The sequence below is a fragment of the Poecilia reticulata genome, chromosome 8 (assembly GCF_904066995.2).
Source record: "Poecilia reticulata chromosome 8, P_reticulata-male-v2, whole genome shotgun sequence".
NCBI lineage: Eukaryota > Metazoa > Chordata > Actinopteri > Cyprinodontiformes > Poeciliidae > Poecilia > Poecilia reticulata.
Window position 1 is genome coordinate 13,748,245 of NC_088837.1, and position 17,238 is coordinate 13,765,482.

At 38.7% G+C, this 17,238-nt stretch overlaps 1 protein-coding gene across 4 annotated transcripts in view; it reads right to left on the reverse strand.

The window, feature by feature from the left end:
• The window catches only part of cep112 (centrosomal protein 112), a 111,389-nt gene that overhangs the window by 85,939 nt on the left and 8,212 nt on the right, over positions 1 to 17,238 (reverse strand). For 3 of the 4 annotated variants that reach the window (XR_014088627.1, XM_081609975.1, XM_081609976.1), the window contains exons 5-9: positions 16,093 to 16,177; positions 14,660 to 14,737; positions 9,974 to 10,021; positions 9,792 to 9,857; positions 853 to 939 (exon numbers count right to left, since the gene is read on the reverse strand). Coding sequence is in view for 3 of the 4 variants with exons in the window: in XM_081609975.1 (XP_081466101.1) it covers positions 853 to 939; positions 9,792 to 9,857; positions 9,974 to 10,021; positions 14,660 to 14,737; positions 16,093 to 16,177 (364 nt within the window). In the remaining variant the exon portion in view is untranslated. The remainder of the gene's footprint in view (positions 1 to 852; positions 940 to 9,791; positions 9,858 to 9,973; positions 10,022 to 14,659; positions 14,738 to 16,092; positions 16,178 to 17,238) is intronic. The other variant, XM_081609977.1, reaches the window with a different exon arrangement.

Below are 17,238 nucleotides of genomic sequence, written 5' to 3' on the forward strand. Positions count from 1 at the left end.
CACAAATATAAGTTATGGAAACTTTTTTAACACAGAGTGATGTCTCTTCTCTCCATATTATGCATAATTAATGGCCACTTCCACAGAAGAGATTAGAAAAAAGTTATGATTCTCAAAAACAAATAGTATAAAATCCAAAAATCTAAATAAGACTTTACACATGGAGCCATAAAATTTTGATCAGTGCATTTCTAGCAGCAGTCGTTTAAATATCGAAAAAATAACCACTAATAAAAAGGAGACATCTCACTTTCTATTGGGCTTAAAGGTTACTACTTAATCAACACAGAGTGTGGTGCCATGTGAAAAATTGTATCGTCTTAAATGAATGGCAAACTGTCTCCTTAAAAGCCTCAATGGCAGCAAAGGAAAGTCATGTAAGGACGAGACTTGTTCCAGGTGCTTGAGCTGCAGCCTAAATGACAGCACTTACTGTTAAATAAACCAGCTTTAGTGCTGCTTTCAGCATCTGACAAGAAGCTTTGAAGAGATGAGACCAGTGAGAGGCACAGAGAAGAATTCCTTTACTTTTCACTTGCTTCCTAATGGCTTTATGGTGGCAAAGATTAAATGGTTCCATAGAAGATTTGCCTGTCATGTTCAGATTGCAAAACAAAAACTAAGGTTCTGAGTTTCCTCCATTACTAAATTACCTTGCAGATTATGACTTGATTTAATAAACACTAAAGCTGTGGGCAAATATAAACTATATCAAATCCAATGTTCCTTTCATTTAATATTGAAAGCAAAACCTTTCATTTTAAAAAAATACAAGTTAAATATCAAAATAAAACTGGTGACATGAACAGCAGTAAAGTTAGTTGGTCGTGAGCTCGTGTTTTTCATTCTTGCCTTCTCAACATCTGCATCATGCCTCTGCTGCATCTTCAGTTTCTCCTCCTGGTGCTTGGCCTCCAACAGTTTGATCTTCACCTCAGTCTGAGAACAGATGAAACATCGTGTCACGCAAAAGAAAAACAACACTCATCGCACCACGTCTGCTACTCTATAATTTAGCTGTAGTTTCCAGAAACTGAACGTGAAAACGATTGCACTGGCACTGGTTTGTTTTTGCAGAGATATTATGAGAGAGGCCAAAAAAAGATACAATTATCGTGAACCATCTTTCAAACACGGAAACAATTCCCATTAAAATTGTGGAAATCATTCCAAAAACATTTACGAATACTTTAAATTTTGTGCATGTGCGTCTCTAAAGTGAACGTAAGCAAAACAAAAGAGAAAAAGAAAACTGTAATTAGGAAGTTGTGCGTCTGAAACTTAATAGCACAAAATGGCTGCGTAATATTAGCACTGCAGTCAAACTGATGACCGTTTTTACTCCAATGCACCATTTTAAGAAGGGATCAGATTCACCATTGTGTTGAGAATTTTTCGAAAATACCTTCAAGAGCTAAGGGAGAACCTTGATTTAAGACTACTTATACCCTACAAACCAATCATAAATCACCAACTAAAAGCCTTTTTTCTCATATCATTTATTCATGGTAAATAAACAGCATTTAATCATTAATATTTACCTCAGGTATGTCCTGAGGGCCTTCGCTGTACACAACATGAATCCAACTTGGGAAAGACTGACTTGAAAAAGTACCCCATAATCTTTGAACGTTATAAACTTTATAAAAACGTGTGTCAGAGAAGAAAACATGCATTAACCATGAAAACAAAGCATATCTAAGTGATCGTATTGTGTTCATTTAAAGGTTGTTAATTTTCTTTGTTGAGGGCTGTGGTCAGGGGGAAACTGAGTGAAATTTTGCCAAATTTAAATAAAAAAAAAAAACGTCCAAGATCAACACCTCTACTTGAAGCATGAAGGACAGTCTTTTGCAATCAAAATAATGATTTCTTGTGTGGACTAAAGTCAGAGCTGAGGATGCTGTTACATCAAACTCATGCTGCACTGCATTAAGTCAGAATTTCCAGGTTTCAAGCTTTGCACATAAAACATACTTACTGCTGCGGCAATAAAACAGTTTTATGCACTTCTGACAACTTGAATTTGTGTTAAACCAGTCACACACACAGTAACATAAATCAACAACAGAATATGTCAATAAGCTAGGTTAACTGCTACAATTAGTAAATCCAATGGTTGTCCATCTTGAAGAGATGGACATTTATCAGGTGTTCCTGTCATTACAGAAACTAAAAAGAGAATTTATTCTGGAAATACAAGTAATTTATCTAAAATTTAAGGGTGTACCGATTTATGGGCCAGCCGATTTATGGGCCAGTCGATTTGTCGGCGTTTGGGAACGACGGGAAACCTCTGCCACCCTCACTTGTACGCCCATTTGAATAAAAAGAGGCTCACTGGTAGAGCAAGTGCACAATATGATGAGGCTACAGTCTTAGATGCAAATATCCTAGGTTTGATTTCCAACCTTGAGACATTTACTGCATGTTTTCCCCTTTATTGACTCTACTTCCTGTCCAGCTCCTTATGAATAAAGACAAGTAGTGTTAAAGGAAATTTTAAAAAAAGTAAAAACCATTTGTGTTTACAAATGGAACACTCCATAACTTAGCAGACTGTTCACCTACAAAATAAATGACCTTAAAGAGAAGGCTTGTAAATATTTACATTACATCTTTTTCTACCATTTGTATCATGTTCAACATTATCCTTCTATAATAAACTCTGTTACGTCACTAACTTATATACTTTTATTTGATCATTGAAAATCTTAGTTGTCCTCTTTTTATTTTTTTTTTGAAGCTGCCGTCTTTAATTAGAGGATGTTTCTCTGCACAAACACACGGCACATGGAGGCACAAAGGAAACCTTTGACAGAAAAACTGTCTGGCTGTTTGCTTTGATGTCACCACTCATGTATAGTCTGTGTATCTTCTGGTACGTTAATCAAACCTGCAGCAGGGTGACAATGTTGCTCCTTTGAAAATGTGCTTGGGAGTGTGTGTGCATGTGTGCGTGTGCATGTGTGTGTATGAGCGAGTCAGTGGTTAAAAACATCCCGAGGCTAAATCTTGTTTGTTCTAGTCATCAAAACCATTAAGCTGAAAAATTCCCAAAATGTCACTTGGCACAGGGAAAGCTCATTAGACCTTGTCTCCAAGATAAATATCAAAAGAAAACAACGTGATTTAACTGCAGTATTGTTTATGTGTGTAAATAATGACAGAACACAATGAAGACATCAACAGCACACAACTAAATGTAGCCAAGCTTCAGGACTGAAACAGTGGAACAAAACCAAAGAGCTCAGGTTTTCACTCTGAAGTCAGCAATTCCCTTCTCGTTTAGCGCCCCTTTAAGAATAAAAGTCCAACTAAAATGCAGAAATTGCCTTATGGATGCCGCTCCTCATTATAGCTCTTGAGCTACATTCAAACCGCATCCTTGACAGAGCTCGTTTAAGTATTCTGTTCTTTCTTCTCCATCTTTTTTTCTTGATTTAATGCTATTTCTTGTGCAATTGAGAGGACCACAGGAGACTTGTCAGAGTAGAAAGGAAGAAGTCAAAAAGAAGTGAGAGAAAGACAGGAGCAGAAGGAGGGGGGAGAGAGAGAGAGAGAGAGAGAGAGAGTGAAGGAGTTGACTGAAAAGCACAATCTAAGGCAGAGACCTGATTCTAACGGTGCCTGAACAAAAAAAAAAAAAAGGCTCATGTGGGGGTGTCACTTTCTTATCCTCTCTTCAAATGCTCTTTGGAGAAAGTTTGTCAAACTAGATCAGTGGTGTTTGAAACTTGTTTATAAAAGCGTCGGTGAAGGGAGGAGGAGGAGGAATGTCGTACACCTAAGGCTTCTGAGATGTCTTCAATCAGCCCCGACTGGGTGGTACAGCTCCTTCCCTTTTCTCTTCTTCTGAGTTGAAGCGAGCGCTGTAAGATGCCATGTTTTTTGACACTTTGCTTTTGAGCGGATGAGAGCTCGGGAGGGAAGAAGAAGGGGTGGATGGGGGGATCTGAGAGCGGGACTGCGAGCAGAAAAGACGGAATCGGTTTTGTTTTCCGTTCGATATCAGAATGCCATTGGGGTGTCAGGGGAGGGGTGGGGGGTCAAGGCCTTTATTTCTAAAGCGGGAATACATTCACAAAATTGTCTGCTGCTATCGCCTCACAAGGCCTTTTCTATAAAAAGTAAGGAATTTGGTTGAAGTATTTCTATGGATAGCCAAATGTTTCTTTCCAGGCTTTTTTTCCCCTAACCCATAAAAATATGGACAAAAATGTCATCCATCTGTATGCATTCCTCCAGTTTTCTTGTATTTATCTAACCATTATTCATCCTTTCATCTTTCCATCCACCCATCTAACCTTTTACATCTATTCACCCTTCTTTTTATCTATCAGTCCATATCTGCTATTTTGCAATTATCAAGTCATCCATCCATCCATCCATCCTTGCAATTTCATATTAAAAGCTTGACCCATCTTGAAATGGACTGAACTCTAGAGATTTTGGTTGTGAAAAGCATGAATTGACACCATGAAAAATACGTAGGAACAGCTACAGACCATTTTCTAGCTGTTATTTTATACCTTTCTGTCCAAGTAAAAAGGCTGGACAAAGATTGTGGTTAAAATTTGATCTGGCATAGTTTTTGACAAGAAGCATTCTGAACAAAAACAAGAATGTGCGTATGAGGCAGAGAAACTTCCATTCAAATTCTCTAAACCCACAAAGTACTAAGGTAACAAGAAGAGAGGAGATATGTTTGAAATAGTAACTTTATTATTATGAAATAGTAAATCCCTCATGGCTCCATGCCTCAAGCATGATCTTGAAAGCCAGCTGCAGAACTAGTCCCCGCTAAAACTACTGAGACTCACAAGGTTACCCTTTTTTAGCTTTCAAAAGCGATCAGATAAGACAGGCCATGGCCCTCTAAATCACAGGCTCAGAACTCAAGCTTCATCCCAGAGGACCCTTAGATTAGAGAGACTGCATCATTATGGCATCAGAAAGCAAAGGGGTCTGATCCCCAGTTGGGGGCTTGCGACCATTAGACCATGACTGCTTGACACACATCTACCAGGCTGCTGCCAACTTTCCCTGAGGTCAGGTGCCGAGGGAAAAGCTTCAAGATGGCATGCACACAGAAAGTCTGAAAGAAAGGCTGTGTGATTTAATCATTCTGTCAGTATCTCCTGTAATCTCTAGCCTTAGGCCTGCGCCGAGCTAAAACTGACTCATCAGTCACAGTTTAATTGAATTTCCAAATAAAGGCCCGGCCCTCTTAACACTAAGCACTTTCAGAGTGTGCTGTAGGATTAACGGGACTTTGGCGCTCCTGCAATACATCCTCCACAACTCACCTATAAGCTGTCACATATGTGTAAGAAAAGCTTATGGGGAAATGCTCTACCTCAAGGCATGTCTTGCACACAGAGCCTCCCTCTAAAGGGCATAAACAGCAGTCAAGCTGTGTCAACACTGAAGGTGTTTTAGTGCTCTTATTTTATTGAATCAAGCTGTTCGTATCTAGCGGCTCAAGCTCCTACTCATGCTGTGGGCACTGACCACAATCTGATGCAGACGTTACAAAAAATAAATAAAGAAATGTGTCAAACATCTCCCAACCTAAAAGGTTAGGCCCATCAGTAGAATGTGGCATCATGTTGTTCTGTTTTTTCAGTAGAATACACCTCCTTGGATGTTTTACCCTTCTATTGCTTTTTACAAATCAACGTTTGGCATTCCTGACGAAATCTAAAAACCATTTTTAATGTCAAAGTGAAAATCGGATTTCTGCTAAATAATGACATAATGTTTAACATAAATTAAATGCTTGCATAAACATTCACCCCCCCTTTAAAGTGACTGACCACATTCAACAGAGGTCCAGACAAAAAGTAAGATAAAGTAAGATTGCAGTGTAGGAGACTGGAGAAGTGCTATTATCACCATAGTTTATCAATTTAATAACGAATAGGCAAGATGAATAAATTGAAACACAATAATGTAAAAACAAAAAAAGGTTTGAAATTGTTTGTTTATGGTTATGACATGGGGACAAAAAGGGAGTACATGGCAATGTGTGAGTGTGAAATGCAGGTACAAATAGGCAGAGGGGTAAGTCACCTCAAAATACCTTCATACCACCATGCACAGAACTTCCTCTGTTCCCAATCTTCCCCTAAAAGGCACTGATTTAAGTTGATGAATACAATCTCTGCAAGGGGTAAAAACATTAAAAGAGAAACAAAATCTCTTAAGCGTAAACATCACAAATCTGAACATCAAAGGGAAAAGGTCTGCCCTGTTTCTGCCTCGTTCCCTCCCGTTTCCCGTTTCATCCTGATGTTTTTCTTTAGCTCTTTGGAAAAGCTTGAAATTTTGGTTGCATTTTGCATCAATAGAAGTGAAACACCAGTTTCTACGTGAAAAAGATGGTCTGCGTGTATTGAAGGCTTTATCACACCAGTCCCATATTTTAGCTCTTTTGAAACCTTGAAGCAGGGGTGTCCAAAGTGCAGTCCGTGTACCAATTGCGGCTCTCAATGATTTTATTCAAAGCCCCAAACATAATTCTGTTATGGAACAAATCTGGTCAGAAATCATTTTTTGTATTTTTTAGGGTGAGATTTTTTTTACAGTCAGATAAAAAAAAAGCGTTGCTGCAGAAAAAGAGAGAAAAATAACCCCATACATTTCTGAGAAAATTGTGATATTTTTTTTTGCTAAATATACCAGCTGTATATTAAATATACAGCTGGTATATTAATATATCTCTAGCTGTATATTAAATATACAGCTAGAGACCATTTGTGCTTTAAAAAGTAGTTTCTGAAGTTGTAAAATGGTAACATTTGTATTTGAATACAGCTTGTTTACAGAGTAAATCTGAGCTGTTTCTCATCTCACTGTTGATTAACACAGCTGTCTTTATTTCGGATATTCACCTGTTTTTACTATTGGTTTCGGCAAACAGGATGAAAGTGTGAAAAGAAGACGTAGCTAATTTGCATCAGTACCACATCACCTGACCCCACACTGGTAGCGGGTCGATGGAAAAACAAACCCATGGCCCGAGTTCGTTTACGGGTTCGGGCCAAACGCTCACCTAAATTTTTCCAAGAACTGCCGAACATAACCTTTGCTGTCAGGCTAATTGCAAAACAGCCAGCAAAATTAACATGCTCACTTTTGTCTGCACACCCAACTTGTACCTGTTTAAGATCAAGGCTGTGTGAGGTTTGGTTATTACAAAGTAATTTAAATACACACAAGTTATTACTGAGAAAATAAAATCAAAAAGTTACCAGAAGTTAAGTGCTGTTTACTTTATAATTTTGGCCCTCATGGAAAAACTTTGGACACCACTCACTCAAAGCCTCATTCAGTTGACCCAAAAGCTTTATAAAAGGCATCAAAGCAGTTCACAAGCTTCACAGCCAATTTGCAAAAGGGTTGAAATACTGGATAGAATTAAATTACACAGGTGTAAACCCACAAGTGTTGCATGCAATCAGTGTAAGGTAAACATTCCCATTACATTCATCCATATTGAGCCACTCAGGCAGTCTGAGATACAATCAAACAGCAGAAGTTGTTGCTCTAATGTTTTGGTTTTCCAGTGGCTAAGCTGCATCAGTGTACAGACATCATTCCTTGCTGTTCTAGGTTAAAGCACAAAGCGTGAACAATGTTCTGAGATGTAATGAACACTTCTTAACAATGTCCTGTGTGTCTACGTATCCACGGACCCCTCCCTGCACCTGCATCCGTCAAAGCAGTCAAAGCGACTGCAGCAGCCACTAAAAGCCATAACGGTTACATACGAGTCATGCTCAGTTTTATATTTAACGCTGCGTTTACGGTGCTTGGTAGAAGGAATGACTGGAGGTTTGGGAGAGTTGGGGAGGGTCAGACGGGACTTCAAAGCACGCTTTCAGAATAGGATTTTCTGCTTAAATCCACATATGGAAAGAAAGAGAGTCATCAGAGGAAGCTGGCGATATTTCTGTCTTCTTAGGGAATTGGCCATTCCACCAGTATAAGCCATGTACATGGGTGTTTATAAATGACTTGTCGATGTGTTATTCTTATTTTCATACAATCATATAAATATAAAGCATGCTTCATAGAAAAAGGTAATGGGAAGAAATGTACAGCTCCTTGCTATATTTCGTCTCATCTCTACCACAAACTTTTCATCCATTCAAGTTTATTTGGTCACGGAAAACACTCTCGGCTATGCAATACTGTAACCACTGCTCTGAAAACTGATTCCAGCTATCAACTAAATTGCTATCAACTTTAGGCCTTCCTAAGTACAGTAACCCTCACTTCTAAGATATCAATCAAAGGCAACGCAATAAAAAACAAGTAAAAACAAAAAAGAGCAACGAGTCACAAACTTAAGAAAAACCCAAACTATTAAGCAACAGACATTAAAGAAAAAAAAACTCTTTCAACAAATGTCACAAATGGATGACAGACATATTAAAAGAAAAATGCTAAATGTACTTTGTTAGAGAGGCAAAATTGTGAATTAAAAGGAAAACCTTGTAAAATGTATTTGTATTCACCCTTCAGTCAACACTTTGTAGAACTCTGCAGCTAAAAGTGTTTCGGGGTATGGCTCTACCAGATTTGCACATCTAAACAGGGAAATGTTTTGCCTATTCTTTGGAAAATTGGACAAAAACAGTCAGACTGGCTGAAGACAGTCTGAGAACATCTACTTTAAGGTCTTGCCTCATATTCTCATTTGATTTTCAGTGTGACCCAGTCACACTTGGGGTAGATGTATTCAACCCCAAGCGTAGAATACATCTACGCTTGGGGTTGCTGTCCTTCTGGAAAGCGGACCTCCACAACCAGTTTTAAGTTTTTTGCAAACCTTAAGTCTTCTTTCAGGATATCTATCCCTGCTGAGGAAAAGTATCCCGCAAAATTATGGTGCCGCCATAATGTACGTCAACACATATTTGACACACCTAAGGCTTTTCTTTTCATTTCACTATATTTAAATCTATCCATCTTCTCACCAACTTTGACCAGGTTCCTTGCTCCTATTTCAGAAAAGCTTCTCTATATAGCATGATGCAGGAACCCCATTTTACAGGGATATTCTGTTCAGAGAAATGTGTTGCAGTTTAACACAAAGCTCGGTTTTGTCCAGATGGCAAGAAAAGAGAAAGAAAGCTAATGTTTGGCTTCATCTCAAGAGAGCACAACCTCCACACATTTACTTCTGCCAAATAGAATTTATTTGGGCAACAATGACCTTCTCTTTGCCGCTCTTTCATAAAGAGCAGATTATTGAAGCAGATTTTTAGATGGAGAGCTAATTCTTGGTTGGTTTGCAGTTTTGCCACGTTCTCTGTGAGACGTCTAAACTTTGGGCTATATTTTTATATTCTAACTCTGCTTTAAACTTCTCCACAACTTTCTTAATCACCAGTCTGCTAAGTTCCTTCATCTTCACGATGCTGTTTGTTCACTAATGTTCTTTAAACAAACCTCTGAGGTTTGCATAGAAAATCTGGATTTATTCAGAGATTAATTTAGACACAGGTGAACTCCATTTATTAATTAGGTGACTTCTGAAGGTAATTGGATTTTAATTAGGGGTGCCAGAGTAAAGGGGGCTGAATACAAATGCATACCACACTTTTTAGAGATAAGTTCATAAAATATTTTGAAAGCAATATTTCTTTTTTTTTTCTTTTTTTTTTTTTTACTTGCATACAACACAAAATCAAAGAAGTGCAGTTTGAGGTCATAATGTGACAAAACAAGAAAAAGTTGGGTTGGGCATTTTTCAGGTTTAACTATATTCAGCGGCGTACCTCTTTGCTTTGTAGACCATGATCAATGGCAAAGGTGCTATTTGTCTCAATGGTTGACTTTAAAATCTACAGAAACAAAAGGGAGAACATTAAGGTGATGAGAAGATAGAAGAGCTCAAAGAATATTTTTTTTAATTTTTCCCAAGCAACAAATAAACAACAAAGAACCCCTGACAACTTACTGGTGACAAGGGGCTGGGCTTCTCTCTCAAATACCTGGGGTTTTCAATCTGAAAAAGCAAACAGAAAACATTCAGACCTCTCTTTCTCCTAAGCCTCTCCTAACAAAGTCCTAAAACGACCAGAATCTATCCCTGGCAGTGAGTTTGCCATAAACAATGTGGAAAGCACATCAAAGCCCAGTTTTGTGGCTGAAGTCTCTTCCGTCAACTCCTGTCTGTTTAGAGAGACAGAACCGTCGTGCAACTTCAAGGCTTTGTGTGTGTGGCCGGCTCTGTTTCCGCTCTCAGCTCCCCTTCTGCTGTCCCTTTTGTCAACACTGAAGACCGCTAATCTGTAAGCTATCCCCACTCTGTTTACCATCACATGGAGGCCAATGTGTATACATCCCTGCCAAACACTGACTCGGCATGCTCTTTGCTTACAGTATGAAGCAGAGAGGACTGAAAAGTGTAAGCAGGTTAACCACCTGAAAGTAAGCGGGTCACAGTCCATGTGACATTAGTGGCTTTACATCAATAAGGCTCGCTAACTGTGACACAAGCTGCAAAAATATCATCATACAGTGCTTCTCTCTGATGCTTTAGGGCCATCTGTGGGGGCTCACATCTAACATCGACATCACAGCCTTTCAAAGTAAGAACCTAAATCTCAAAATGACGGCAATGACTTCCAAGGCTAATCTCCAAAACAAAACGACAGAGTGGGAACAGGAGAAAATAATGGGATTCAATTCAATGTTGTAAAAAAAAAAAAAGGGGGGAATCAATGCTTTAAGATGGCGCTACCCACACAAAGCTAATCCTGAATGAATGGGAGATGAGGGAACATGACCTGAGAGAATTTGGGGACTTGGGAGTTTAAAAAGCTGCAGCTATAGTGCCAGGATAAAGTCACAATCTGTTGCTTCAGGGTGAGAGATTCACAATAAAAAGGAAAGCAGCTCTGCCTTACTGACATCTACTCAGGTTAAAACGAGCAGGATATTTTGCGACATGCTGTTACCCTTAAACCGGAACCATTTGGTTAAAATTATTACCGCCATACATACATGCACGCGATCTGCAAACAGCTCCACTGTGTGTGTTGTAAACAGTCAAACGCAGCTGCATCAGGCATGATGAAGGAAAAAAATATATATTTTTACAAACTGGTGCGTAGCATGAAACCTAAAATGGGATTTCTTTTTATACCCACAAACAGCCAGTCATCAGGTTTGATTGAGCACGGGCCACAGGGCAAAGAGGGCATGCAGACTAAATCCTGTGGTGTTGTCTTGGCACAGTGTCACCCTAAACTTGGACTCCTTGTATATGTATGCCTCTGAATGTTTGTAAGGGAACAGACAGGGAATAATCACAAGGACTCAACGTCGAAACACATCTGCTGATATCAAACTAATTTCACACTAAAACTAAAGGAGCTGTATAAAAATAAAAAGAATAATTTTTTTTACATTCTTTTAAACAGAACACTGATTTTGAGTCAACTCCTGTTTGAGATTAAATGATGCTCCAACAAAGAAACTAAACTGAAATTTAAAAGTGCAACTATGGTTCAGACATGAAAAATAAATAAATCACAATCTATTGTTTTTCCAAGCAAAAAATACCTTTTTAGATCCACTTTTGGAGCCAAACTTCTTCAAAATGTAAAGGCACTATACTCTGTATGGTGATTTGTGAGCTTAATACAATAATAAAATAAAATAGGATAAACTGATAAGAAAATGTATTGTTTTGTTATGGTTTTTGCTTCTTATGTGCCCTTTGTCAGTGTAAAATGTCTCTTACTATTGTCAGGCTGCTTCAAGAAATAAATCAAGAAACTCTCTCCAAAGTTTCCTCCTGAGTTTTTACTTACAAAAATTACATACAACTGCAGCTTTTTTTTCTCTGTCTAAGCCAATTAAACAACATTTCAGACTTCATTTTTATCCACCACATCTGTAGCGTTAGCTTAAAGAGAGTTAAAGAGTCATTCCTTGAATGAAACATTCAGACAGACATAAATGTATAGATCTGAGGGATATGACAGATAATGTTTATAGATTAATGTATTTTTTCTAAGTAAAAACAGAGTGATTGTGTTGGAAAAATTAAACTTCCATCAATTTTTATTAACTACAGCAATGCTTGAATTCAAGCTCACATACACTCAGGCACATAAGAGTAGCAATGCCAGTCAGAACAGGAGTACAAATTACATCATCTAATTACATCATCTAACAGAAATACAATTTTTTACACAAGTAGCAATCTACTTGTGACAAAAAACACATTTTTGTCACAACTGCCTCCAGTTGCTTGGAGACACCGAGTCTCCAAGCAACTTACTTTTGACCTCATTCTGACTTGATAAATCAGCATAAAACTTTTTGCTACATTAAAGTTGGAGACTATCCCCATTTTCATCTTGAGTGCCTTATATGTCACGCATTAAGAGTTTGATGTTTTGTTGTACGTAATGTCACAGTCTTCTACAACTTTTGCATGTGGTTTCCATGATACACTAAACTGACTATATTCCATTAAAGTAGAAATGAATGGCAAACCAATATAGCCTGCTTCAGAACATCAAAATGAAAGTGAAAGATGTTCCAGATAGAGCGATGCTTGGCTCTGCTGAAATTTCGTAGGAGATGAGCACTTTGAAGCCGTGCATCCATAAAACTTGAGCGGGGTTTGTGCGTGTGTGTTTGTGTGCGAAGGAACATCTGTTGATTTGAAAGATGCAGGCTTGGGGGAGCGTTGCCAAGCAATGCTTCTTATCAGTGTTTCAACACAGTGGAGAGCAGAGGGGTGCAGTGAGCGGCTTCACGTCTGCAGACAGATCCCTCAGATTACCTCAGGACTGGATGGAGGGGGGGTATAGAGTCCGAGATGCACGGACAGACAAACAAGAAGAGAACATAGAAACTGAGAAGGACTACAAAAAGTAGAGCTGTGGGGGTTCTGCAAAAATATCTGTGTGTAGGCAATGTAGGAGAAAGTTTGAGGCAACAGGAAGGCACAAAATGAGAGAAAAAGGGAGTTGGAGTCATGCAGGTGAGGAGAAGGAAAAATAAAACATATGAGGGCAGATTGCTTATCAAGCCCTGACCTAGAGCTCTGTAGACGGCGGAGATAAAACAGGTGCACACATCTTCCATTGCACAGCTTATACAACCCTCACAACCTACAATAGCAGTGAAATGCCAAAAGGAGGAGACTTCAAGAGGACTCAAGTAAAAGGCTCTTTTCATTATTTACTCAAAAGTGTCCAGGCAGCACGGCTAACTCAATATCACTGCACTACTGCGGTTAAGAGTGCTTCAGTCAGTCAGTGCTCTGCAGGCTGATAACGTACTGCTGAAAGCACTCAGTCAATAGCAATTACAGGGTCTGTATGATGGCCTCCACTTGTTATGAAAGTGATCTGGCAAGATATACTTTATACTAAATGTGTTGCCTCATGTAATTTATTGACCAAAAATAAATAAATAAACACAAATATTAAAAAAAATAAAACAAAATAAACACACACAATAAATTTTGCTGAGTCTGGATGAGGATAATCGTTTGAAAAACAACAAGAGGGCTGAGAGAAACAAAAGCAAAGGAAAAACTGAGGGTTGTTAGCTAAGCAACTATGAGGACATCAACAGGTCTGCTGAATGCTTTACAGTGACATTGAGTTTCTAACGCTACAAACATTACTTCAGCTGAAATTAACTCAAGTCATGTTTTTGTAGTTGTTTTGAAAAAAAAAAAGGTCTATACAAAAAGCTTAATTATGGGACTTCCCAATAAAAGTATGTGAAAACTAAAAGAGTGCAACTAAAATGTGTTATTTACAGAGCTCAATTTCAGCACACTGATAAAGATGTTAACTGTAGGTGCACCACCTCCATAAAACACCTCGTGATTTGCCTGCAGCAGTCAGTTGAGATTTTATTGAGGAGACGGGGCTGGGTAACAAAGCTTATATTCACACATTGGAATACAGCATCAGCAGTGGGTTTAATCAGCTCCTATAACAAACCACACAAGGAAAACGTGTAACATACCTCGCTTGGTCATCCTCTGATCAATAAAATAATCCTGAGGCAGAAAGTCCTTCTTCTTTGAAGATAATTCCAACAAGCTCTGATGAGTTTACTAAAACTTCTAACAAAAAGGAATCTTATGTGGAACATGTCCTCAGATACTTAATTGATTAAAAGGCTCATGAACAGTTTAAAATTTTAATAATGCTGTGCAAAATTACAGATTTTCTTTAACTGGACATCGGATGTGAACTTGTTGATAAGCTCAGTTCATTAGATGCGTTTTATTAGATCAAACTAGTCCAAGCTCTGCATCTTAAAAAAACTAAATACATTTTCATGGGGGGGGGGAGTTTTAATTAATTTGCTCATTGATTGGATCTGGAATTTAATGTGAATTCAACCCCAGATCTGAAACTGGCATCGGCATTGGCCTATTTACGACTAGTACACCAAATGAACAAAAAGTAACTCTTTTGATTCCTGACAAAACCAGACATCTTTACTGACTTCCAGATGCTGGCACCATTAGCAATGACTGCAGGAGAATAAAATAAAATGTACTGGTTGGGGTCTTGTACATCTTTTGAGTTTTTCTGTACCTCTGTCCCTGCAGTGAGCCCCAACAACCAAAAGGCTGACGGCATGCCCAAGGACTCACCCCCAGGTTCCAGCTGTTAAGGCGAGCCTCCAACTCACTGTCGCCAGCAGACACATTTGCTTTTAGCATCCCATCCACCTGAGAAAAAAGAGACGGGGTAAATGATGGCATCGACAGCAGGATCACGATGGAAGTAAATAGTAGGGATTTAAACTAGAGGATGTTATTGAAACCACTTTGATTGGCATTTTAGCCCGAAGAAGCAAAAAGCAGGCACTGATGGAGGTTGTCACAGTCTGCCGACTTGATAGAACGCCTCTAAAAAACAAACGGTTTCTATTAAAGTTTAAAGGTTGAAGGCAGAGCCGTGTGTGATTTCCTTAAACACCAACAACACTGTATTTGCCTTAGTTATCCTCAGTCTTTTCTGCTCAATCTATTCATTCTAGCATCCAGTTCTCCAGATGTGCAGCAGCTCTACATAATATCTGTTCAACAATACATTCCAAGAGCTAAACTGTCTTACACTGAAGATTTTTTCTGTCTTTTGTTACGGCTGGGTTCCGGATCTCTATTATGCACTATAATTCAAACGGTTCCAGGGCTTTTGTTGATACAAGATCGGTTTACCCAAGTCAAGCTTGGGCAGCAGAAGTAGGAAGACGGGAAATCTCTTATAAAACTGAAGGAGCAATAGGAAACTGAGAGATGTTGTTGAATGTGATTAGGATCTGATGGAGTGTGGACCTTGGTAGGACCTCTGTGGGACGGTGCTGGCACAAAGAAACAGATGAATGGAATAGCTAAGGATTATGTGCCTCTTTTGATTAGAATGGCAATACGGCTTCCAAGCCTCGACCTCGGACAAACAGGATAAATGTTTCATTTCAACATAGGAATGCTGGGAATGCAGTTCGCTGGCTATTTAAACCAAAGTTTCAGGCTGCAGAGATTAGACACTCACATCACTGACTTGGTCATGCGTTTGTTAACAGTTTATTTTAAGAACAATACAAAATCAGAGCAACACTCAACTAATCAACAACAATAATGATTTTTATAGGCTAGTTTATTACTCAATTCCCTGGTAATTGTGTTGATTTAAAAAAAGTTATAGTATACTATTCTCATTAGAGGGCGCTGAGAAAGCGTTGAAATTGAACTCCCAGAAAATCAGCTAATTCTTGAATGTGGAAAATACAAAAGAAATTGAGATTGTCACAGAAAAATGTACTTAGCTCATCCTAAACCTGCAAAATACTGTCAATCCACACACTTGATCCTAATATACATGCGCTATTTAGAATGGAAATGAATGAAAAGTGGTAAATATACTTAAGACATCTGACTGAACCGGAGAGCAAAATCTTCTTCATCCCCTCACGTTAAACCCTACTAATGTATTCTATTCAAAGCAATTTTACAGCAAGGTATGCATCAAATAACACTTTTTGGATGACAATTTGCAGCTGGGAAAGTGATTATGAACTAACCATTCTCGAGTCTCGTCTTGGACTCAGCTTGAGTGAACTGGAGGACACGGGTTCAGGAAGGACCTTCTCCTCATACAGTCTCCTCCTGAAAGAGAAACATTAGAGGAATGCATGTGAAAAGAAAATAACCTACAGTCTGTGAGTGTATAGTCCTGCGGTCTGTTCCCCTTTGTATATGAATGTGCTTGCATCGGCAGCCTCCTTTGACATATACGCACATCAACATCTGGCACTGGTTGCATGGTTTGTGGTCTGCAATCCATCCCATCTGAACAATAAATGTCCACACCATTCTTCACTCAGTTTCCATGCACAACACATGGCGAGCATGGCTAAGACTTAAACCATCCCCTTACCATCAGACACGTCAATGACTGTCTCTCATCGTGTCTGTCGTGTAAAAAAAAAAAAAGTAAGCAGCTTTACAGGAAATATATGCTGACACACACACGCACACACACACACATGCACACACATGCGCGGGCGCGCATCCGCGCACACACACACACACATTTGTTTTAACAGCGCTCCCTTATATTACACAGACCCACATACTCTTACAAACCATCAGGGGCATAACTACACTAACGATCTCATTAGACGCAGGCACATGAGACGTTATTAGTCCACTAACAATAATTGAGTGAATGAATGCGGATGTGGAGCCACAGTAAAAGAAAATTAAATAAAGATATTCTGTCATCTTATGAAGACATGGCTTCACTTTCTGTGGGTCAGAGAGGGATTGATTAGAACTCTATAACAAGATCATTGGCGTTTCCTTCCTTGTATATGTCAATTTTTAAGTACAAGGACAACTCAATCTCATTATCAGTTGACCTGTGAGGGCACTTACTTTAAGGATTATACAAAACAACACTTACATATTAGAAGAGCTAATATTGATTAATATAATAACGATTTAATTCATTCTCCATCTGTGGTAGTGTGTTCACTATTAGACCTCGTGATCTAATAATGTACTACTAGGCATACTCCGATCAAATTAAGAGTTAGTAATAGTGCCTTGCAAAAGTATCTGTACTCCTCAAACCTTTTTTATTTGTTTAGCATGCAGATGTACTACCCCTTCATTCTGACACCTCTAAATAACTTGTGCCTTCCTGTAGCCTAAATATCTTAGAA